General features: G+C 46.5%; 1 protein-coding gene across 1 annotated transcript; it reads left to right on the top strand.

Annotated features, from left to right (window-relative positions):
* The first annotated feature begins 772 nt into the window (after positions 1-772).
* LOC100593273 (cytochrome P450 4F12) lies at positions 773-21,056 on the top strand. The gene is made up of 13 exons (XM_030820558.1): positions 773-826; positions 1,220-1,418; positions 4,352-4,496; positions 6,333-6,386; positions 6,480-6,607; positions 8,384-8,505; positions 9,507-9,777; positions 10,819-10,885; positions 11,071-11,200; positions 19,844-19,977; positions 20,069-20,133; positions 20,338-20,420; positions 20,811-21,056. The coding sequence occupies exons 2-13, from the start codon at positions 1,221-1,223 to the stop codon at positions 20,986-20,988; spliced, it is 1,575 nt and encodes a 524-aa protein (XP_030676418.1). The 5' UTR covers positions 773-826; position 1,220; the 3' UTR covers positions 20,989-21,056.
* Positions 21,057-22,752: the final 1,696 nt, after the last annotated feature.

The following is a 22,752-nucleotide window of genomic DNA, read 5'->3' as shown; positions in this document are numbered from 1 at the left end:
ATGGGAAGCCTGAGCCCAGGATGGCCACACTGCCCACAGTCAGAGAAAGGACAGAGCAGAACAAGGACTCCACTCAGGATCCCCTCACTCTGCCCTCCCCTGCCTGGACCCCCTGCCTCTGCTCTGTCCTCCTAAGCGGAGCCCAGCCTCTAGGTTTGCTCCTCCAGCTGGGCTCTTTATCCCCAGAATCTGAGGCGGATAATCCTCAGCAGGGTTGGGGCTGGATTTTTTCTTCCTGCTTCCAGCAGTCAGGTCTCAGCTCAGGCCCTGGGCTGCCAGGAGGCAGGACTTGAACTCTTGCCAGGCTGTGAAGCCAGAGACGAGAGGCTTCTGTCTCTGAATCTCCTAAGTCTGCACCAAGATGTGGTGCCTGACATCCTCCCCGTCCATGTTTGGAAAGGAGCCCAGATGATCTGGGACAAGGGTTGGCCTGGCCCAGCTCAGCTGGCTGCGAACTCTCATGATAAGTATATGCTTTTATCTGAACGCCCTTGTCTTGGAAGGGCAGGGTGGAGGTAAACTTGGGCCTCAGAGTCCCCTCTAACCACCCTCCAACTTCCCCTGCAAACTGTCAAGAAGGCACTGAGACCTGAGAATTCAGTGCTTCTGCTGGGGTACCCTGAGCTACACCCAGCTGGCCCAACCCCAGGTTTTGGCTGGCTGCCCAGGCACGGAAGACACACCCAGGCTGTGGGGATTGGCTGCCTCAGCCCAGCCCAGCTCAGCTCCGCCTCCTACGGCCTTGCCTAGATCAGGGGCCAGGGCCAAAGATCTCCCAGCAAAAGAGGAGAGGAGGTTGCGTGGGACAAGCTGCTCCCGACAGAAGGTACCAGGCTGGGGGTAGCAGGGCTGGAAGGTCCTGGCCTGGGATGAAGAGGGGACTGCCTAAGGCTGGGGTGGCTCCAAGATGCTGGCATGGGAAACTGGGGGTTTCCTGGTAACTGGACTCCTAGCAAACTCCCAAGGATTCAGGCTGGGCCCTTCTGGACTCTAATCGGCCCATCTCTTTCCCTTTCTGTGTGGTTACCAGGTAATTGGAGGCCATTTGATTGTTGATTTTGGTTGGGACTTTCTGGACTTTAGATCTCAGCCCTTGTTTACTCACCCCCGAGCCCTCCCTGCCCTGCCCCCAGCAGTTCCTGACTTTGCCCCTATCCACTGTCCCTGGAGCTCTTCCCTGGGCCTCAGGACCTCACCCTCCATCCCGTCTGCCCTACAGGATGTCACTGCTGAGCCTGCCCTGGCCGGGCCTCAGACCGGTGGCAACGTCCCCATGGCTACTCCTGCTGCTGGTTGTGGGCTCCTGGCTACTCGCCCGCGTCCTGGCTTGGACTTATGCCTTCTATAACAACTGCCGCCGGCTCCAGTGTTTCCCGCAGCCCCCAAAACGGCACTGGTTTTGGGGTCACCTGGGCCTGGTGAGTGTGACAGCAAAATGTGTCTGGGTCTCAGGGTGGATGGACTTCCAGAGGAGCAGGAATGGGGCTCAGTGAGCTGGGTATTGACGGTGGCTGGGGTCTGCGACCCCAGAGAAGCAAGGGAGATGGCTCACTCATTCCTCTGCTCACTCATTCCTCTGCTCACTCACTCATTCCTCTCCTCACTCACTCATTCCTCTCCTCACTCACTCATTCCTCTATCCACTCACTCACTCCTCTATCCACTCAGTCATTCCTCTCCTCACTCACTCATTCCTCTCCTCACTCTCATTCCTCTCCTCACTCACTCATTCCTCTCCTCACTCACTCACTCCTCTATCCACTCACTCATTCCTCTCCTCACTCACTCACTCCTCTATCCACTCAGTCATTCCTCTCCTCACTCACTCATTCCTCTCCTCACTCACTCGTTCCTCTACCCATTCACTTATTCCTCTATCCAATCACTTTTTGCTCTCTCCACCCACTCATTCCTCTGCTCACTCACTCATTCCTCTCCACACTCAATCATTCCTCTCCTCACTCACTCATTCCTCTCCTCATTCACTGATTCCTCTACCCACAGACTCATTCCTTTCCTCATTCATTCATTCCTCTGCAGTTCCATGCCAAACCTTTCTCACCTCCCTGTCCTCCCACCTCAGCCTGCATGGATTCTTTTCCTGCTTGTCTTCCCTACCATAGTGCACCTCCCAGAGGCTCCTGTATGGGTGTGGGGTGCACAGAGCAGGGCTCTCCTGGCATTCCCACCTTCTCCACTGTTGGACTTGAGGCCTCCGGAGCCCACTATAGAGGGGCTGCTCCCTGCCTGGCCCATTTGCTTGTATCTGCCCATCTCTGGGCTGCTGCTTTCCCACAGAAGTTAGCTGTGACTTCCTTCCCCAAGGAAGGACACAGCTGGACCAGAAGAGAAGTGCAGGCAGTCTCCCACACCCTTCCCTTCCAGGGGCGACGTGCTTTTCCCCACTAAGATGTCCCAATGAGCCCTGTAGCCCAACCTGGATATAATTTGGCCACTCCCTTCCCCTTTCAGAAGCCGTCTTTGACACTCCCAAACCTTGCCCTCTGACTTGGACCAGCCGTCCCCTTTGGGGGACGTGGCCTCTGTCTGCTCACTTACAAAAGGCAGGATTGATCGGCGTGTCCACAGGTGCACAGGAGGCACTAGCACAGAGCCTGGCGTAAGTGAGGCTCTCCTAGGTGGGAGCTGCCATCCTGATGGACATTAGAGTCACCTCTGCTCCCCTGGGGGCTGCTGAGAATGGAGGGCCCTCAGCATGCAGATCCTTTGTCTGTGGGAGGAACCAATGCCCATGTGGACCAACCAGGACACAAAAGGATATGGGAACCAGCCCTAGGGATATGTCCTGAGGCCACACTGCTGCCCACAAACCTCCTCCCATGGGGACCCTCCCATGTAGCAATCCCCAGATTGAAATCAATCCAGGATGAGAAAACACATCCTCTTGAGCAGACCTGTTTTCTCTCTCTGCTTTGGTATTTACCCTTGGATCTTGGGGACAGCCCCAAGAGAGAAGGGGCAGAGGTCAGCAGAAATCACCTGCAGCTGTTCAGAATCCAGACACGCTGCTCACTGCAGAGGTTGCACCACATCCGGTGGCTGTGGGGGAACTTGCTCTGGCCCCTTCTAGGGAGGTGCATTAGTCAGGGTTCTCCCTAGAAACGGAATCTCCTTAGAAACAGATAGGGTGTTTCTTCTTACCTCTAATGCATGTATGTATGGAGACAGAAAGAGACAGAGAGATAAGAATTTATTATGGGAATTGGATAATGTGATGATGGAGGTCAAGAAGTCCCATGATATACCATCTGCAAGCCAGAAACCAGGGACACTGGTGGTGAAAATTCAGCCTGAGTCCAGAAAGGCCTGAGTACCTGGAGTTCTGAGGGCAGGAGAAGACGGATGTCCCAGCTGCAGAATAGAGAGCAAGTTCTTCCTTTCCTCTGCCTTTTGTCCTGTTCATGCCCTCAATGGATTGGATGGGTTCTGGTGTCTCAGGGTGGATGGACTTCCAGAGGAGTGGGACTTCCAGTAGGGGTTCAGGGAGCTGTGTATTGATGGTGGCTGGGGTCTGGGAACTCAGAGAAGCAAGGGAGACGCCTCACTCATTCCTCTCCTTACTCACTCATTCCTCTCCTCACTCACTCATTCCTGTGCCCATTCACTCATTCTTCTCCTCACTCACTCATTCCAATACCCACTCACTCATTCCTCTCCTCACTCACTCATTCCTCTTCTTATTCAGTCATTCCTGTCCTCACTCACTCATTCCTCTCCTCACTCACTCATTCCTGTCCTCACTCACTCATTCCTGTCCTCACTCACTCATTCCTGTCCTCACTCACTCATTCCTCTCCTCACTCACTCATTCCTCTCCTCACTCACTCGTTCATCTACCCGCTCACTCGTTCCTCTCCTCACTCGTTCCTCTACCCACCATTCATTCCTCTCCTCACTCACTCATTCCTGTCCTCACTCACTCATTCCTCTCCTCACTCACTCATTCCTCTCCTCACTCACTCGTTCATCTACCCACTCACTCGTTCCTCTCCTCACTCGTTCCTCTACCCACGCATTCATTCCTCTCCTCACTCACTCATTCCTCTGCTCACTCATTCATTTCCTCACTCACTCATTCCTCTCCTCACTCCTTCCTCTCCTCCCTCACTCCTTCCTCTCCTCACTTGCTCTTTCCTCTCCTCGCTCACTCATTCCTCTGCACCTACTATTTCCAATCTGTTTACCTTTAAATGCTAATCTCTTCTCAAACACCCTCACAGACACACACAGCAATAATGTTTGACTGGCTATCTGGGCATCCCTTAGCCCAGTCCAGTGGACACCTAGAATTAACCATCACAGGAGGTGATGACCCTTGACTTGCTTTCAGATGACTCCTACAGAGGAGGGCTTGAAGAACTCGACCCAGATGGTTGCCACCTATTCCCAGGGCTTTACGATATGGCTGGGTCCCATCATCCCCTTCATCGTTTTATGTCACCCTGACACCATCCGGTCTATCACCAATGCCTCAGGTACCCATGCAGAGCTTGTGGTGGTGGGTGTCAGGCCAAGCTTCTGTGTGGTCTCTGCAGTACCCAGGCCCCTCCTTGAGTACTCGTGCCCCTCACTGAGACTTCCAAATCAATGTCTTCTCTCTCCATGGCCATCTGCTCCCTGCCTTGGTGTTCTGGGCACCACTGGGGCTCCAAGAGGCCTCAACTCAGGGCCCTTTCTTGAAGGAACACCCATGCTTGAGGACATGGGTCTAGACAGAGACATTTCCAGCTTCATGGGGTCAGGAATGGGCAAGAGAGAGATGGGTATGACAACACAGAGAACTGGGTGTCTGCTGGGGCAGGCTGGAAGGTTTCCTGGAGGAAAAGTTGTTGGAGCTGAGTCTGGACCAATAAGTAGGATTTTTAAAGTGTGGGGCAGGATGATGCAGTGGGCATCATTGGTCTTTGGGGGCCCAGCCAGTCCTGGCACCAGCCTTGCCCATCCCTCAGTCCAGAGTGGTAGGAGGATTTGTGGCTGGTGGAGAATCTGGGCTGCTATTTATGTGGCATCCACCTATGATGGGTCAGTTCCTCCTACCTCATCCTATCACTCATCCACCCTAAGTTTCCTGCTGTCCTCCTACAGGCTTCAGGATTCTCCCATAGGAGAGCCCACACTGGCTGCTTGATGTCCCCTTGCTCTCTGCTCTTCTCATCCTTGGACACACCAGGCTGAGCTAGGGAAGTGGCAGCATCCCACAGAAACTATGGCTCTGACCCCAAAATCCTTAGTGACTCTGTGCAGGTCACCAGCTCTCTGGCTGCGGAGGTCTCTTTCAGTTGTGAGTGGTGGAAACTCAACTTCGTGTGCTCTAAGCAAATAAAGAGAATCAAAGGAGTGTAAAGTCCAGGGAGGGTGGTCTTCAGGCGTGGCTGAATCCAGGTGTCAATGAACATCATCAGGAATCTGTCTCCTTTTCTTAATTTCACCATTTCTCTGCATCGCTTTTTCTTTTAAGACAGCCTTTCTCTCATGCTGTCAACCATGGGTCCTAGCAGCTCAGTTCTTGTCAGAAAGCTCACCTTTCCCCAAGGGGTCCCATAAATAGCCTATAGTTTCAATACTATACCTGGTTATATCTTTTCTGTTTAACCTGGGATCATATGGAGAAGTCATCATGTGTGTGGCTCAGCTGTGGCCAAGGACACTTGGGGCATGTCAGAGACTTTCTAGTTCTTCTCTGACATGTGATTTGAAATTGCCTTTTCTCCTCCTTGTCATCTCTTGGCCATGTTTGTAGCTTGTCCAAGGTCTGGGAGCTAGGGTCTCTTTGGAATTGTCAGAGTTATTATTTTAGTCTTCCTGAGCCAGGTTTCGGAATCCATTCCAATCAAGCTTGAAGAAAACTCTTGGTTACACCTGGGACATGTCTGGGACATTTAAGAAATCATATTTAAACCCTATCTGGGGCTTGTCTGTGGGGTACACAGAGGTCATGTCAGATTATCTCAGGTCCATGTCAGGAGATGACAGAGAGTGCTGTGGCAGACAGGGTGTCCGAGATCCTTTAAAGGTATTTTGTAGAGTGTGGAGCTGTGCTCAGTTGTTGCAGAACATGTTGGGATATATAGGAGCCATGTCATGGTGTGCTGGGGTGTGCTATGACCTGTTAGGTTGTGTCGTAGATTTACTGTGCTGTTGCAGCCTGGGCTGGTCCTTCTTCCTCTAACCTCCCTTCGTCCTTTGCCCTTGGCCCCCTTCCTGCTATGCTGGGTATGGAGCGGGGAACGTGCTGGAAGGGAGCCTTGCCTTATACCTGAAGTTCCTCTCTCGCCCTCTACATGGCCCCTGATGGTCCTCATTCATGTCAGCTGCCATTGCACCCAAGGATGATCTCTCCATCAGGTTCCTGAAGCCCTGGCTGGGTGAGTACCTGCAGGTGAAAGGGGTTGGGGACAACCTTGCGGGAGGGTGGTGGAAGTGCTGCTCTTGCCCACTGTCCTTGGCTGCCCTACTAGGAGAAGGGGTACTGCTGAGTGGCGGTGACAAGTGGAGCCGCCACCGTCGGATGCTGACGCCCGCCTTCCATTTCAACATCCTGAAGCCCTATATAACGATCTTCAACAAGAGTGCAAACATCATGCTTGTGAGTCCCTTGAACTCTGGGTCCCAGCTGGAGTCTTGGGGTGGAGGGACCATGGGCAGATCTGGTCTGGAATTTTGGCTCTTCTGGGTGGCATTGGGCCATTGCTCTTCCTCTCTGAGCCTTGGTTTCCTCATCTGTAAAATGGGGATGATAATCCCTACTTAAAAGGTCATTTACTTGGCACATAGTAGGTTATCAGAAGGTGTCAGTTTCTGTGTTTTTCTCACAAGAATCCCTGTAAACTCAAGACAGTAAAAATGAAGATTGCGTAGTAGTCATTGCTGATTACAAACCACTTCAGAACTCATTGGCTTAGAGCAATAAGCATTTACGATTGCTGACGAGTCTGTGAGACAGCTGGCCACTTCTTCTGGATGTGGAAGGGATCACTCTTGGCACATGAGCAGCTGTGGGTCAGGTGGGCAGCTTTGCTGATCCTGGCTGAGTTCATTCACATGTTTGGGGCTTCAGTACCTTCAGACTGATCTGGGATGGCCTCAGCTGTGACACATGGACTTTCCCCCATGTGATTCTCTGCCTCCAGAAGACACCCTGTTGTTCACATGGCAGAGACTGGGTTCCGTGAGATGGGGCTGCAATGTCTGTGGACATTGTCTTTGCAATGCTTCAAAGTTCAACCAGGTTTGAGTCTGTTAGAGTTATTACATCATCATCTCACCACATTGTATTGGCCAAAGAGAGTCGAAAGTCAAAAGTCCAGTACAGACTCAAAGGGGTGTAAAATAGAATGCATCTCTTAATGGGAGTTGCTGAAAAATTACTGTGGAAAGGGTATGAATACAGGGAGAAGTGAGGAATTGGGGGGTCAGGATTTTCTGAAGTGTCTAGGATTTTTTTTTTAATATGCAAGCTGATAAGTTAGCTTGTTACTGTCTCATGCATTCTAACAGACTCCTGGGTCAGAGACAAAGGGTAGTTGATTACTCATGGCCATTAGCCTGCTCATGCAGTACATTGCATGACAGACAATGGGCATTAGGCTTAGGGAATCTGCTTTAATAGTGGCAGATACAAGCCTGATATTGGTCCAGGAGGAGTCATTGCCTTATCTCTCCAGGTTGTTATCTGCAAACACAACTCTGAGAAATGGCTCAGGTAAGAACATCACAGTCTTGCATTGGTGGCAACAGCAAGGATGCTCAGGGCTGATGAAGAAGTGCCTCTTCCAACACAGGGATATTTTTGAAATGAATTTATTACAATGGAGATGAATAAAGCAAACATTGACTCATCATGTGCCTGAAAAAATGTCATGTCTCAATGCCAGGATACAAGTTGTCTAAATTTTAATAACCCTGTGAGGTTATGGTTATTTTTGTCCTATTGCAGATGACGAACTGAGGGCCAGAGAGATTAGGGAGCTGGACAGAGTTCAACCAGCCAGGAAGTGAGCTAGGAGTGGTGGAGCAGAGATTCTATCCTGGTTTATCTGGCCCCAAGGCAGATCACCTTGACCGTTATTGAAGTTTTGACAGGTGGGACCTAGAGGAGGGCAATAGGTTGACCAAGGGCACACAGAGCATAGGAGACAGAGCTGAGACTTGAATGCTGGTCCCCTGACTCCCAGCCATGGGTCTTTGTCTCCTAATACTAACAGTTTCTGCTCCCATCCAAGTCTGGTCTTTGCTGGCAATAGGTTCCTGGGGCAGACGACCAGGAGGCTGGTTGTGGGGGAGTCCATCCTGATATTTGGGACTGGGGAGGGGCACAAAGGAGGTAGGGCCCAGCTCTAGCTGTCTTCATTTCTCTGGCCAGGACAAGTGGCAGCACCTGGCCTCAGAGGGCAGCAGTCGTCTGGACATGTTTGAGCACATCAGCCTCATGACCTTGGACAGTCTGCAGAAATGCATCTTCAGCTTTGACAGCCATTGTCAGGAGTGAGTTCCTTCCCAGGGCCTGGGATGTGAATTCACGGACCAAAGGGAGTAAGTTGGGGAGGGAGGAATGAGCAAAGTAACCAGAAGTACCTTTCGGGAGGATTTATATCATAGCTGTGCTTTGAAGGTCGAGGAAGAGGAGAAAGTGCTGACTTTCCAGGTAGGTAGAAATACGTGTGTAAAAGCAAGAAGATTAGGATGAGCCAAGCATGTGCAAGAGACAGTAGAAATGAGGTTGCGGAAGTAGGGGCTAGATATTAAGGGCACTGAAAATCAGGAAAAGTGGTATGAAGTTTATCAAGAGATTTCCAGAGAGCTTTTGTAGTTTCAGCTGATGATGGATGTGGTAAGAGCTGAGCTGTGTGGGAAACTGATAGTCCGCCACCACGTCCATCTGATTTCTGTATTTGTAGTAGAGAGGTGGTTCGCCATGTTGTCCAGGCTGGTCTCGAAATTCCTGACCTCAGGTGATCTTCCCTCTTTGGCCTCAGAAAGTGTTGGGATTACAGGCATGAGCCACTGTGCCCAGCTGCTCCTTCTTTCTTACAGGGTGAAAGAGAAAGGGAGAGAGAGAGAGAGAGAGAGAGAGAGGGAGAGAGAGAGAGGGAGAGAGAGAGACAGAGAGAGAGAGTTGGCTATGCTGGGGGCTGGAGCACGGCTGAACTGGAAGAGGATGAAATCTGAGTTGTGTGGACAGTTTTGGTAAGGAAAATGATCAGTACTGCATACTGGATGGGAGACAGAGGAGAGAAACATGGTGTCCAAGCTATACTCTAGGTGCCTAGGTGCATGGAGACAGCTCTCTCAGAGATAGGATGCAGGGAGAGAAGACAGTCTAGAGAGTCAGTCTCATGACTGATACCCACCATGTATCTCTAGGACCATCTATTTCTAGATACTCAGTTTTCTGATGGGAGGTAGCTCCTGGCTGCTGGTAGGAGGTGTTCCTGGGGCTTTGCCTGTGTTCAATTGTTGCCTCCCTTTCTGCCCTTGCCCTGCAGGAGGCCCAGTGAATATATTGCCACCATCTTGGAGCTCAGTGCCCTTGTAGAGAAAAGAAGCCAGCATATCCTCCAGCACACGGACTTTCTGTATTACCTCACCCATGACGGGCGGCGCTTCCACAGGGCCTGCCGCATGGTGCACGACTTCACAGACGCTGTCATCCGGGAGCGGCGCCGTACCCTTCCCACTCACGGTATTGATGATTTCCTCAAGGACAAAGCCAAGTCCAAGACTTTGGATTTCATTGATGTGCTTCTGCTGAGCAAGGTGGGTTTCTCTACAATCTGAATTAAAGTGATAGAATGGAGCTTGACGTCAAACATCAGATGAAATAAGCTGGACTTGATAAAAATGGCACTGGGAGCCATGGAAGATGCTTGAGAAAGGGAAAGTCACAGATAGGTTTTAAAGATGACTCTGCTGAATGCAGCCATCAGGGCACTGCTAATTCTGAAACTGTGAAGAGCATGAGATTTTATTCAACTTACAAGTTAGTGTGTTAGTCTTTCACATTTTTATGTGTATCTATATGTCTACGTCTTTGTCTATGTCTGTATCTATGATAAAAGATGCACCAAACCCCTGGATCACAGCAGCCCATTAATTATTTACAGCAATAACAGCAGGTGGAGTAGGATGGTAGTGCTGGCTCCCCATTCCTAGGGCAACACAATGTTTTTAACTGTAAATGCACAAGAATTTGCACCACAGGAGAGGGGCCCCCACATTATGAGTCTTATAGCTTATATAGGAGAGCTAGCTCATATGCTCCTTCTTTATTACAGGGTGAAAGAGACAGAGAGAGAGAGAGAGAGAGAGAGAACGCTTTGTTCTGGAGTATAGACTACTCCTCTCCAGTGAGATGGCAATTTCTGTAGTTTATAACCAAATATCTTCTGGAAAGATAAGATTCTCTGAGTTTACCACTCTAGAATGTGAGCAAATATTTTTGGAGCAATACATAATTTCTAACCTCCAAGGCAAATTGCCATTCAAATATCCTGTACCCCAGGTTGCCAGTATCTTTTTCTCTGAAAGTCTGTATTATGCAGAAAAATGAAAATATTTGAGAACCATTGATTCCTGCCACCAGGGTCCAAAGAGGAGGCAAAGGATCTGGGGGAAGCCCTTGGAGTTGGGGCTCTGGTGATGGTGAACAAGAGAGATCTGGACGTGCAGAGTGCATTTGAGTTTCGGGAAGATCAGAGCTTCAGAGATTATCTCAGGTTAGACTCCGGAGTCTCAGAGATAGTATAATTTGTGTGTGTGTGTGTGTGTGTGTGTGTGTGTGTCTTGCTTTCTCTTCAGGATGAAGATGGGAAGGCGTTGTCAGATGAGGATATAAGAGCAGAGGCTGACACTTTCATGTTTGGAGGTGAGGGTCCCAGTGTGGGATTACAGTGGGGACAGAGGTCCCTCCATCTCAGGATCCGGGTAGGTGGACCCTGGATCACTCCATTCTGCCCATCTTCCCCCTCCCTCCATCCTTCTGAGGGCCTCAATATCTGGGCGCTGTCCACCCTCTGGTGCCGAAGCCAAGCTTACCCGGCTGCTCCTCAGGCCATGACACCACGGCCAGTGGTCTCTCCTGGGTCCTGTACAACCTTGCGAGGCACCCAGAATACCAGGAGCGCTGCCGACAGGAGGTGCAAGAGCTTCTGAAGGACCGCGATCCTAAAGAGATTGAATGGTGAGTGCAGGTTCTTCTGGCCTGTTCCTGAGCCCATCATTTGTTCTGCTCCCCAAGTGAGGAGGGGTGGAAGAATTGTTTTGTTGATTCTTCCACTATTGCTTAGTGGGTATAAAAGCAGAGGACCACAGGCAGGGCTTGATACCAAGCCTGGCTGTCAGGGGAAAGGTTGCAGGCCTTTAGGACCGAAAGACCCGGGCTGCTAAGAGAACTGGTGGCAATATGTGAGGACAGATAATGCTACTTTGCACATGTTCAGCAAATGAACTTCCCCTCCACTCTCTTTCTGTTCTCCCAGAAATATCAGTTTTTTCGAACATCCTCACTTCTTGAATGTTTGCTCAGGTGGGGAGGGGGAAGTTGTTTTTGTCGATTCTTCCATTATTGCTTAGTAGTACTAGGAGTAGAGCACAGTGGCCGAACTTGGTATCCAGCCTGGCTAGCAGGGGAAAGTTTTCAGACTTTTGGGACACAGAGTCCTAGCCTGCTGAGAGAACTAGGGACAATATATGAAGGCAGATGATGACACCTAGACATGTTCAATGAATTTTCCCTTCACTCCTTTCTTGTTTTCTCTGAATTATCATTTTTTTCAAACATCTTTACTTCCTGAACGTTTGCTCTTCTGGTCCCTAATTCCTACCCTCCAGTCCAGTCCAGGGAGTCCTAAGGGAGACCTAGGGGTAAAAGTCATCTATCTTTTGTCTGGAACACCTGCATCGTTCATCCATTCAGTCTTCATTCAGCAAAGTTCCACATGCCTTTCAATGCCAGTTCTGTTCCCAGAACCTTTCTGTGCTCTGGAGACCTGGAAAGAACCCTGCCTATGGATGTGTTTTCCAGGTACTTCTAGCCTAGTGGAAACGGTCCCACCACAAGACATTACCAGTCCACATGGGCAAGGATGGAGTTAAGAGCAAGAGAAGCATGGCTGGGAGTACAGAAAGTGTTATAGAAAGTGTTTCAAGCCAGATCTGGTGGCTGTTGCTTGTGATACCATGTACCAAGGAGGCTGAAATGGGAGAATCACTTGAGGTCAGGTTTAAGATCAATCTGGACAGTACAGAAAGAACCCATTTCTAAAAAAGTAAAAAACCAAAATAATAAAGTGCCTCAACTGAAACCCTGAATGGTGATCAGTAGGTGTTTGGATGCAGTAGTGCCCTAGGTCAAAAAGAGAGCCTGGGCAAAAATGCAAAAAGAGGGAGCAGGAGAGAGGGAGAAAAGTGAAAGAGAGGTTTGTGTGTCGGGGAAGGAGATGGTTATAAACGGAGGAAGAAGGAAGAGTGAGGAAAAGTGAGGGAGCACAAGATAAAGAGAGGAGGGAAGAGAGAAGGAGACAGAGAGAGAATGAGAGAGAAAGGAAGTGAGTTGTGATGAGACAATAACTATGGAAGTGAAAGCAGGGTCTGGCTGTGGAAAATATGGGAAAATGGTAATGGCTTCCATTTTAACCCAAAGGCAATGGGGAGCCATAACAGGTGGTTGAGCAGGGGAGGGACAGGTCATATCTGGGCACCAGAAAGATCTTTTCAGAGCTACTGTGGAGAGAGGACCAATTGTAGAATGAAGTCCCAGTGAGGACATTCTGGCACCTGAAGCAGGCCAGGGGCTGGGGATGGAGAGGAGGCAATGGACTGGACATGTGTTTTGGAGGCCGTGTCCTCCCGTCCAAGCCTTTGCTCAGCACAACAGTCCTAAAAGGTGGCAACACTTTTTATGCTTTTAAAAACCAAGATATCAAGTAATATTGTGCACTTTGTAAACAAAAAAAGTGTCTAAAACATTTATAAAAATGAGCTTTCCTCACGCCTGTAATCCCAGCACTTTGGGAGGCCGAGGCGGGTGGATCACGAGGTCAGGAGATCGAGACCATCCTGGCTAACACGGGGAAACCCCGTCTCTACTAAAAATACAAAAAATTAGCCGGGCATGGTGGTGGGTGCCTGTAGTCCCAGCTACTCAGGAGGCTGAGGCAGGAGAATGGCGTGAACCCGGGAGGCGGAGCTGGCAGTAAGCTGAGATCGCGCCATTGCACTCCAGCCTGGGCAACAGAGTGAGACTCTGTCTCAAAAAAAAAAAAAAAAAAAAAAAAGCTTCCTTCTTAACTCTTACCCTAGTAGTTTTGTGTGTGTCCCTCCAGAAAATGGCTATCCTGATGCCTACTTTATATGAACACAGACTTCTTCTATACAAATAAGAGTGTATAAAATAGACACAGTATTTTTTCCCAAGATGGTGGGTTTGAGGCAATGTCAGTGTGCCTCTCCCATGTGGAAGGACAGAATAGTGTGTAGAGATTCACAGTGTGAACTTTCTTTTCCCAAGAAACAACACAGGGACTTAACAGGAAAACCAGAAGAATCCACAGACCCTTCAAAAGAAGCTACAGGCTGCATCCTACTCTGTAAGACAGGTGAAAAACTGTGAATTCCCAGAGGGTGAGAGGGGGAGAGACTGCCTCCAGGGTACACATCTTCACTGGGGAATCTGAAAATCCAGACCACAGGGGAAGACCTTAACTCTACCCAGGGCTTGAACTGATTTAGGGAGTGGTAAGAAATAAAAAAGTAGAAGCAGCAGCAGGAAGTGCCTTGCAGGCATTCCCAATATCCAGCATGGACTGAGGGAAGCCATTCCTTATTGTATCTCACAGGGGACCTTGGGGAAGTCAGACAACTAGCTCAGATGAGGTCACAGGTTGAACGAAATGCCCAAATGAATTTCTTGATATAACCTCGAGTGGGGATGAACTCCCTTGACCAGAACCCGGGAGGCAAGCAGGAAGTGTCCTGCAGACAGGAGTTCAGAAGCTGGGTGCCTGGCCTTGGACAGGGACAAAAAAGTGCATGGCCTGAAAGCATTGCTATTTTCTGTGGGAAAAGCTTATAGCCTGGGGCAGGTCTGAGTTCTGTGCACAGACTGCCTGGATCTAAATCCAGTGCTATGAGTGGAATACTGCAGGTGTGAGACCCATCTAGTGCCAACTGCATGGGAGCTAGATGAGGCTTAGTGCCACCTGCTACTCTCCACTCCCTTGTCAAACTCTTCTGTGAGGCAGAGGCAGTTATACTCACCTCTGGAACATTACTCCAGTGACCTGAGAACAGCCCTCTGACTCTCACAGGGCAAAACAAACAAACAAAAAAACAGTTGCAAAAAAAAAAAAATACCTAGGAATATACTTAACCAAGGAGGTTAAAGCTCTCTACAAGGAGAACTACAAAACAGTGCTGGACAAAACCATAGATGACACAAACCAATGAAAACACATCCCATGTTCATGGATTGGAAGAATCAATATTGTGAAAATGATCATAGTGCAAAGCAATCTACAGATTTAATGCAATGCCTATGAAAATACCTTCATCGTTTTTCACAGAACTGGGAAAAGCAATTCTAAAATTCATATGGAACAAAAACAGAGCCTGTGTAGTCAAAGCAATACCAAGCAAAAAGAAAAAATCTGGAGGCATCACATTACCAGACTTTAAATTACATTACAAGGCTACAATTACCAAAACAGCATGGTAGTAGTATAAAAGTAGGCATTTAGATGAATGGAACAGAAAGGAGGACCCAGAAATAAAGCCAAATACTTACAGCCAACTGATCTTTGACAAAGCATACAAAAACATAAATCAGGGAAAGGCACCCTATTCAATAAATGGTGCTGGGAAAATTGGATAGCCACATGTAGAAAAATGAAACTGCATCCCCATCTCTCACCTTGTACAAAAGTCAAAGGCTTAAATCTAAGACCAAAACCATAACAATTCTATAAGATAACCTTGGAAAAACTCTTTTGGACATTGGCCTAGGCAAAGAATTCGTGACCAAGACCACAAAAGCAAATGCAACAAAATCAAAAATAAATCAGTGGAACTTAATTAAACTAAAAAGCTTCTGCACAACAAAATAATAATAATAATAATAATGATAGCAGAGTTAACAGACAACCTACAGAGTGGGGGAAAATATTTGCAAACTATGCATCTGACAAAGGGCTAGTATCCAGAATCTACAAGAAACTCAAACAACTCAGCAAGGAAAAAAAAAATTAGTTCCATCAAAAAGTGGGCAAAGGGCATGAACAGATAATTCTCAAAAGAAGATACACAAACAGCCACGAAACATATGAAAAAATGCTCAACATCACTAATCATCACGGATATGCAAATTAAAACCACAATGAGATACCACCTTGTTTCTACAAGAATGGCCATAATTAAAAAGTCAAAAAACAATAGATGTATGTTGTGGATGTGGTGAAAAGTGAATGCTCATACACTGCTATGAAAATTAACATAACCTCTGTGGAAAACGATAAGGATATTCCTTAGAGAACTAAAAGTAAATCTACCATTCCATCCAGCAATCTCACTACTAGGTATCCACCCAAAGGAAAAGTGATTATATGAAAAAGACACATGCACACGCATTTTTATAGTAGCACAATTCACAATTGTAAAGATACGGAACCAACCTAAGTGCCCATTGACCAATGTGTGGATAAAGAAAATGTAGCATATATACACAATGGAATACTACTCAATAATAAAAAGGAATGAAATAATGTCTTTTGCCACAACTTGGATGGAGCTGGAGGCCATTATTCTAAGTGAAGTAACTCAAGAATAGAAAACCAAATACCATATATTTTCACCTATAAGTGGGAGCTAAGCTATGAGGACACAAATACATAGAGAGTGATATAATGAGCTTTGGAGACTCGGAGAGCAAGGTTGGGAGCCGGGTAAGGGAGAAAAGACTACATATTGGGGACAGTATACACTGCATGGGTGATGGGTGCACTAAAACCTCAGAATTCACCACAGTAGAAATCATGCATGTAACCAAACCACTTGTATCCCAAATGCTATTGAAATAAAAGGAAATAAAGAAGAGACAGATCTGCACATTAACAATATATCTTTGGGAGCTTTTCTTTTCTTTTTCTCAAAATATGAGTTTTGAAAAATTAGTTTGTTTTATTTTTAATTGACAAATTTTAATTATATATATTTATGGGGTGCAATGTGATATTATGATATATGTATACAATGTGGAATGATTAAGTCAATTTAATAAACATACCTGTCATCATATACTCATCATTTTTGTGGTGAGAATATGTGAAATTTGCTCTTTTAGCAATTTTGAGAAATTTATTAACTGTAGTCACCATGCATGTAATAGATCTCAAAACTTATTCCTCCTAACGGAAAATTGTACCCTTTGACCAATGTCTTTCCATTCTTTCTTCCTTCCTTCTCTGGTAACCACCATTCTCTTCTTGGTTTCTATGATTTCTGTGTTAATTATTTCAGATCTCACAGGTAATTAAGGTCGCGTGCTGTTTGTCTCTTTGTGCCTGGCTCATTTCACTTAGCATAATGTCCTCCAGGTTCTTCCAGGTTGCCACAAATGAAAGAATTTTCTTCTGTTTTAAGGCTGACTAGCCTTCCATTTTGTATATATACACCACATGGAAAATGAGTTTTGAATTACAAAAGCAATGATGAGAACAGGTTCTTCTTGCACTCAATGGGACATTACAGATAGACAAGGGTTATCCTTGACATTCCTGCTACGCCACCTAATATCCCCCTTTCTCCAAGGGGGCCTGTAGAGACACTCATTTGTCATCTATCTGTCTGTTTACATCTATCTACATATCTTTCTATCATCGATCTCCTTTTATATTCCATATATTTTTTGTCCTATGGTATTTACATATATGGACATTTGGGAACATGTTTTTTCCACTCAATACTGTGTCTGATAGCTATTTTTTCTGAGTGCTGAATAGCATTCCATGTTTTATTTGGCCCATCCCTTTCTTGAAGACACTTGTGTAAACATTTCCAATCACTGTAGATATGGCCAATTTGCCTTCCAGAGTCTCTGTACTGATTTAGCTTCTGGTCTGCATTGTGTGACAGGACTAGTGATCCTTATATTCTCCTTTTGTGTAGCTGTATAGTATTCCATTGTGTGGATGTTTATCTAAGCGTCTCCCCATCCACGTATATTTGGCTTGTTTCATCCTTTTGCTAAATTAAACCTGTGCAATCGGCATGTGTGTACAGTGAGCATTGCTCATATGTATAAGCATCGCTGCAGGAGAAATTCCCAAAAGTGCAATTGTTGAATCAAAGACCATTTGCATTCTACAATTGTAATAGTGATGGCAAATCCACTTCCATATTAGCTGAGTTTGATGGCACTAGCTTTCCCACAAATTTGCCAATAGTATTATTGTATTATTAAATTTAAAATTTTTGTCCATCTTCATATTTCATCTTTTAATGAGCATTTTCTTAAATAAGAGTGAGAAAGAACATCCTTTGCCCAAGTTGATAAGCCATTTATTTTCTTTCTATGGGAGTGGTCATCCGATATTTTCTGCTGTTTTTCTTTGGGTTCTTTTTTCTTATTTACTTATAAGAATGTGTATCACAATTAATGTTTTTCTTTCTGTATTTTGTTGCAAAAGATTGCCTTTTGACTTTTTTGGGGGGTGCTTTTGGTTAATTTTTATGAAGTTACATTTGTCCATATTTTCTTTTGAACCACACTACCCATCTATTTCCCAGAGTTTTGTGGGGCTTCCTTTAGCAGATGGGAAATTTTCACTTATTCACATGTCTGTCTCTGACCTTTTTAGTCTTTTGAATGCATCCCTTTTTATGGCATTGCCAGACTATTTTTATTATTGTGACTTTTCTTTTTTCTTTTTTTGAGATGGAGTCTAGCTTTGTCGCCCAGGCTGGAGTGCAGTGGTGTGATCTCGGCTTACTGAAACCTCCTGCCTCCCTGGTTCAAGCGATTCTCCTGCCTCAGCCTCCCAAGTAACCAGGACTGCAGGCACCCTCCACCACGCCTGGCTAATTCTTGTTTTTTAGGTAGAGATGAGGTTTCACCACGTTGGTCAGGCTGGTCTCAAATTCTTGACCTCAAGTGATCCACCCACCTCGGCCTCCCAATACTCTGACTTTCTAATAGGTTTTAATATCTGGCAGAGTGGCTTTTTTTTTCTCATTAAATCATTGCAATGTTCTCATTGCAAACATTTGTTATGTGATAAAGTGTATTTTTTATTTGGATTGAGGGAAACTTATAGTGAAATACAGAGATTTCATGTTTCTTTTTAAGGTTGATCCAGGTATTTTATATTATTATGACTAGTATCTTTTCTTGTATCATCTTTTCATTTGATGGTTATCTCTACATGGTAAAACTAATGATTTATGCATATAAATTCTATGCCCAATGAACATAGTATATGCTAAAGGTAGTGTTGTGTATCAAGAGAAAAAATATAGATAATTAAGTAAAAGCTCTTGGGACAACTGGAAAGCCTTCTGGAAAAAAAGACAACTGAACCTGGTTTTCATGTCTTATGACAAGATAATGTTCAGATTAATCATTTTTTTCTAAAAGACTCCTAAAAGCTCTAGAAGGAGCCATGAGAAAATTATTTCATAGCTCTAGAGTAGGGATAACCTTATTTTGACGTAAGTCCCAGGGGCTATGAAAAAGTGATAAACTGTTAAATGAGAAAAGATACATGCCAGGCGCAGTGGTTCATGCCTGTAATCCCAGTACTTTGTGAGGCCAAGGTGGGCAGATCACTTGAGATCAGGAGTTCAAGACCAGCCTTGTCAACATGGGGAAACCCCGTCTCTACTAAAAATAAAAAAAAAAAAATTAGCTGGCTGTGGTGGTGAATGCCTGTAGTGCCAGCTACTTGGGAGGCTGAGGCAAGAGAATCACTTGAACCTGGGAGGTGGAGGTTGCAGTGAGACAAGATTGCGCCACTGCACTCCAGCCTGGGGGACAGAGACTCCATTCCCCCCACCCAAAAAAAAAGGTACAGAATAGTGTCTACAGTAGATGGTGTGCTCCTATATAATTTTTTAAGATGCTTAAAGTCAGCCCAGAAAGCGTACATTAAAAAAATAATAACCTGGCAACGTGTGGGGAGAAGTAAATGGCATTGGGCCATAGGAATGAATTATGTTTTATAGTTTTCAGATTCTGAACCAGATAATTGTGGACGGTATTAAAATTTTAAATAGCCACTGTAAAAGAAGAAAGATTAAGCAAAGAATGCAGCTCCTTTGCTGGATCTTAAATGTTTATAAACATTTTCCAGTGGGGCCTCTAGTGTTTTCTAAGTATAAAATCACTATCTGCCAAAATGATACATTTACTCCCACATTTCAAATCGCATGACTTTCTTTTTTTCCTTGCCTATTGCACTTGCTGGTATCTCTAGTGCCATGCTAAATAAGAGCAAAACATTGGATCTGGGCATTTTGTTTGTTATTCATTTGCATTTGAGTTTGCTTTCTTGCCACAGACAATATTTATTTTTATGCGAGTTTGTTAACTTTTTACCGCTGGTTTCTGGGTGTTTTCCTCAGAGTATTTATTTTTATCTACTTAGCTAAATTTTCTCTGGTACTTTTCTAATTCTCTGCTTCTCTAATTTTTTTCTGCTTTTTAAAATTCTCAAATGTTTGATCCCTGTGGAGTTTTTGTGACAGGGAGAAAAGGTCTCACTTGCAAATAGAAAAGGTGGAGAGTTGTGTCTTTGCTCCCTTGATAATGATTGGGGCTGGGGTGTTTCCTTAGGGACGACCTGGCCCAGCTGCCCTTCCTGACCATGTGCGTGAAGGAGAGCCTGAGATTACATCCCCCAGCTCCCTTCATCTCCCGACGCTGCACCCAGGACATTGTTCTCCCAGATGGCCGAGTCATCCCCAAAGGTGCCCACAGCCTCAGGGGGAGGAGCCTCCCGGGTAGGAAGATGGTTCCCTCAGGGGGTCCTTGTCCTGACTGCCCCCTTCTCTCCCACAGGCATTATCTGCGTCATCACTATTATAGGGGTCCATCACAACCCAACTGTGTGGCCGGATCCTGAGGTACTGCCTTCCCCATTCACCACCACCACCCCCATCCTCTACTTTTTTGTGTATGTGTGTGAATTCCAAGGTTCCTAGTGGAGGGGGCAGGGTTTTGATGAGGAAAATCCAGCATCACCTCGCCCCAACACACACACAACTGTCTCTCCAAGGCTGCTGGACATAGGAAATCCCATGAGCAAATCTTCTTTGTCTCACCTGCAGGTCTATGACCCCTTCCGCTTTGACCCAGAGAACAGCAAGCAGAGGTCACCTCTGGCTTTTATTCCCTTCTCCGCAGGGCCCAGGTAAGAGCACCCTGTGTCTGAGGCAGGGATGGGGTGATGGGTATGGGAGTTAAAAAAGGGGGACGTTGCAGATGGTCCCAGTTCCAGCTCTCCTTCCCTCCATCCCTTCACAGTTTATGGGAAAACGTCCATAGAATGGGGATGAGTAGGTCCTAGAGGGGTCCGCGGAGTGCTCAAAATCCCCTTCTCCATCTGCTGGTGTGAGCTGGGAGCTGGAGTCAGGCCCAATCTCCGGGACATGCAAGCCCACATGGGGGTCCCAGGGACGCTGAGTCCTTCTCTCTCTCAGGCTGAGCTGGGTGCTGTTGGGGGTCCCGGGCTAGGTTCCTGGGTTGATGGGACCCAAATGCGGGTCTTGGGCGCAGTCACAGTCCCCGCTCCCGCCTGCAGGAACTGCATCGGGCAGGCTTTCGCCATGGCGGAGATGAAGGTGGTCCTGGCGTTGATGCTGCTGCACTTCCGGTTCCTGCCAGACCACACTGAACCCCGCAGGAAGCCGGAACTGATCATGCGCGCCGAAGGCGGGCTTTGGCTGCGGGTGGAGCCCCTGAATGTTGGCTTGCAGTGACTCTCTGGCCCATCCACCTTTTTTTTTTTTTGCAGATTCTCATGAATAAAACGGTGCTGTCACCTCTGCCTGGGCCTCACTGACAGCCTGCAGGGGGCTCTTGGGGACTGGGAGGCTTCAGGGAAGGGGCCTAACCTGGGTGGGTTAGGCGGGATGTTTTCCCTGAAACCAAGAACCTGACTGCCTCTTTGGCTGAGCATAGGGACTCCATGCTTATAGCAGGGTCTCTCAGAGCCCACGTATGGACTTTATCCTGTGGACAATATGGAGCCGTGGGAGGTTTTTGAGCAAGAGAGGGACCAGGATTAAGAACGGATTTAAGAGATACGACTGAAGCTAAGTGAGAAGCAACCATAGGGGCAGATCCTTTCTTTTGGTCTGGGAGTGTCCCAAGACCGAGGTCCCTGGCCAGTTCAGAACACAAGGATAGAAGGGTGCAGCTTCTACCCTGGCAGGCTCTCAGGAATTCTGTTTCCTTTCTTGCTAACGTCCCACCCTATGTCTCCCCCTTCCAGTTGACAGCTTTTGTGACCCCTTTCCCTAACTTCAGACAGCTCCATTTTTTCCTCTTTTGAGCCCTCTGACTCTGCCCAGGCAGCCCGTCCATCAGCTACTATCTGAATCCTCCCCCTAGTCTCTTCTACACTCTCACAAGTGTCAGGGGTTGGGCATGTCTTCACCCTTTCACCTCTAGATTCCTCCTTCATTCCCATCACTGACCCATCTTGGGGTGGGGTGCAGTCAAGAACATCCTGTTTGACCCTTGAAATTCAAAGACAGATGATTGGAAACAAAACACCATCCCAAAGGTAGGAGATCTGGAGCCAGACAGTTGGGCTGAAGTCTCATCTTTGCTGTGTGACTTGAGCAAGTTAATTCCTCTCTATGCACTTCAGTTTCCTCAAACATATAATGTGGGCAACAACATTATCTACCTCAGAGTTGTTCCGAGGACAAAGTTTGAGGAACTCAGAACTGTGCCTGGTGCACACTGGATGCTTAATAAATGTGGCCATTATTACCTCCTCTCTGAGAAAGTCTGGCTATTAAAGCATGTTGCCTTTCAAGATAGTTTTTTTCTACCATGACTTTAAAGACTGTTTTGGAACTCATAGGCAAAAATTTTGATATTTGTGCTCCTTGAATAATCTCTTGCCTTTTAGAGGGCTGTGCATTTAGGAGGCAATTTTTTCCAAGACTGGTTGCGGGCACCTGAAAGTGCAAGGTGGTAGGAGAAGGAAAGAAGCCTCAGTTAATGTTTTAAAATGATGTCCTGCTACAAACATTGACCTCTGTTCATAGCCTAAGGAATTCTGCACCACTGCACCCTGCAGACTTGTTAAATCTTCTCTCCAGCTCATATCCCTCCCTTGTTACACTCAGTCACCTTGTCCTTGATTCTTATCTCCAAATACATTATATTTTCTTGTTTAGGGCCATTGTACTTCCTTGGAACTCTTGTGAAAGATCAGTTGCCTATACTTACGTGGGTCTATTTTCTGGGATTTGTATTCTGGTCCATTGACCTATTTGTCTTTTACTAATACCACAACATCTTGATTACTGTAACTTTACAGTAAGTCTTGAAGTGGGATATTGTCATTCCTCAAACAATGTTCCGCTTCTTCAGTAGTGTGTTGACTATGTACATTTTATAGTATGTTGTACTATAGTACATTCAATAGTATGTTGTCTATGTACATTTTAGAGTTAGTTTGTTGATATCCATTAAAAAACTTTCTTAAATTTTTATTGAGACTGCAT

Source organism: Nomascus leucogenys, chromosome 10 (assembly GCF_006542625.1).
Source record: "Nomascus leucogenys isolate Asia chromosome 10, Asia_NLE_v1, whole genome shotgun sequence".
Lineage (NCBI taxonomy): Eukaryota > Metazoa > Chordata > Mammalia > Primates > Hylobatidae > Nomascus > Nomascus leucogenys.
The sequence above is the reverse complement of the archived record's forward strand: the minus strand, read 5'-3'. Positions and strand labels throughout refer to the sequence as shown.

Bases quoted from the DNA above. Each gene is read 5' to 3' on its own strand.
- LOC100593273 (XM_030820558.1), top strand. From the start codon at position 1,221: ATGTCACTGCTGAGCCTGCCCTGGCCGGGCCTCAGACCGGTGGCAACG. The intron at 10,886-11,070 runs GTGAGGGTCCCA...GCTGCTCCTCAG, and splicing joins TGACACTTTCATGTTTGGAG to GCCATGACACCACGGCCAGT. The intron at 19,978-20,068 runs GTGCCCACAGCC...TCTCTCCCACAG, and splicing joins TGGCCGAGTCATCCCCAAAG to GCATTATCTGCGTCATCACT.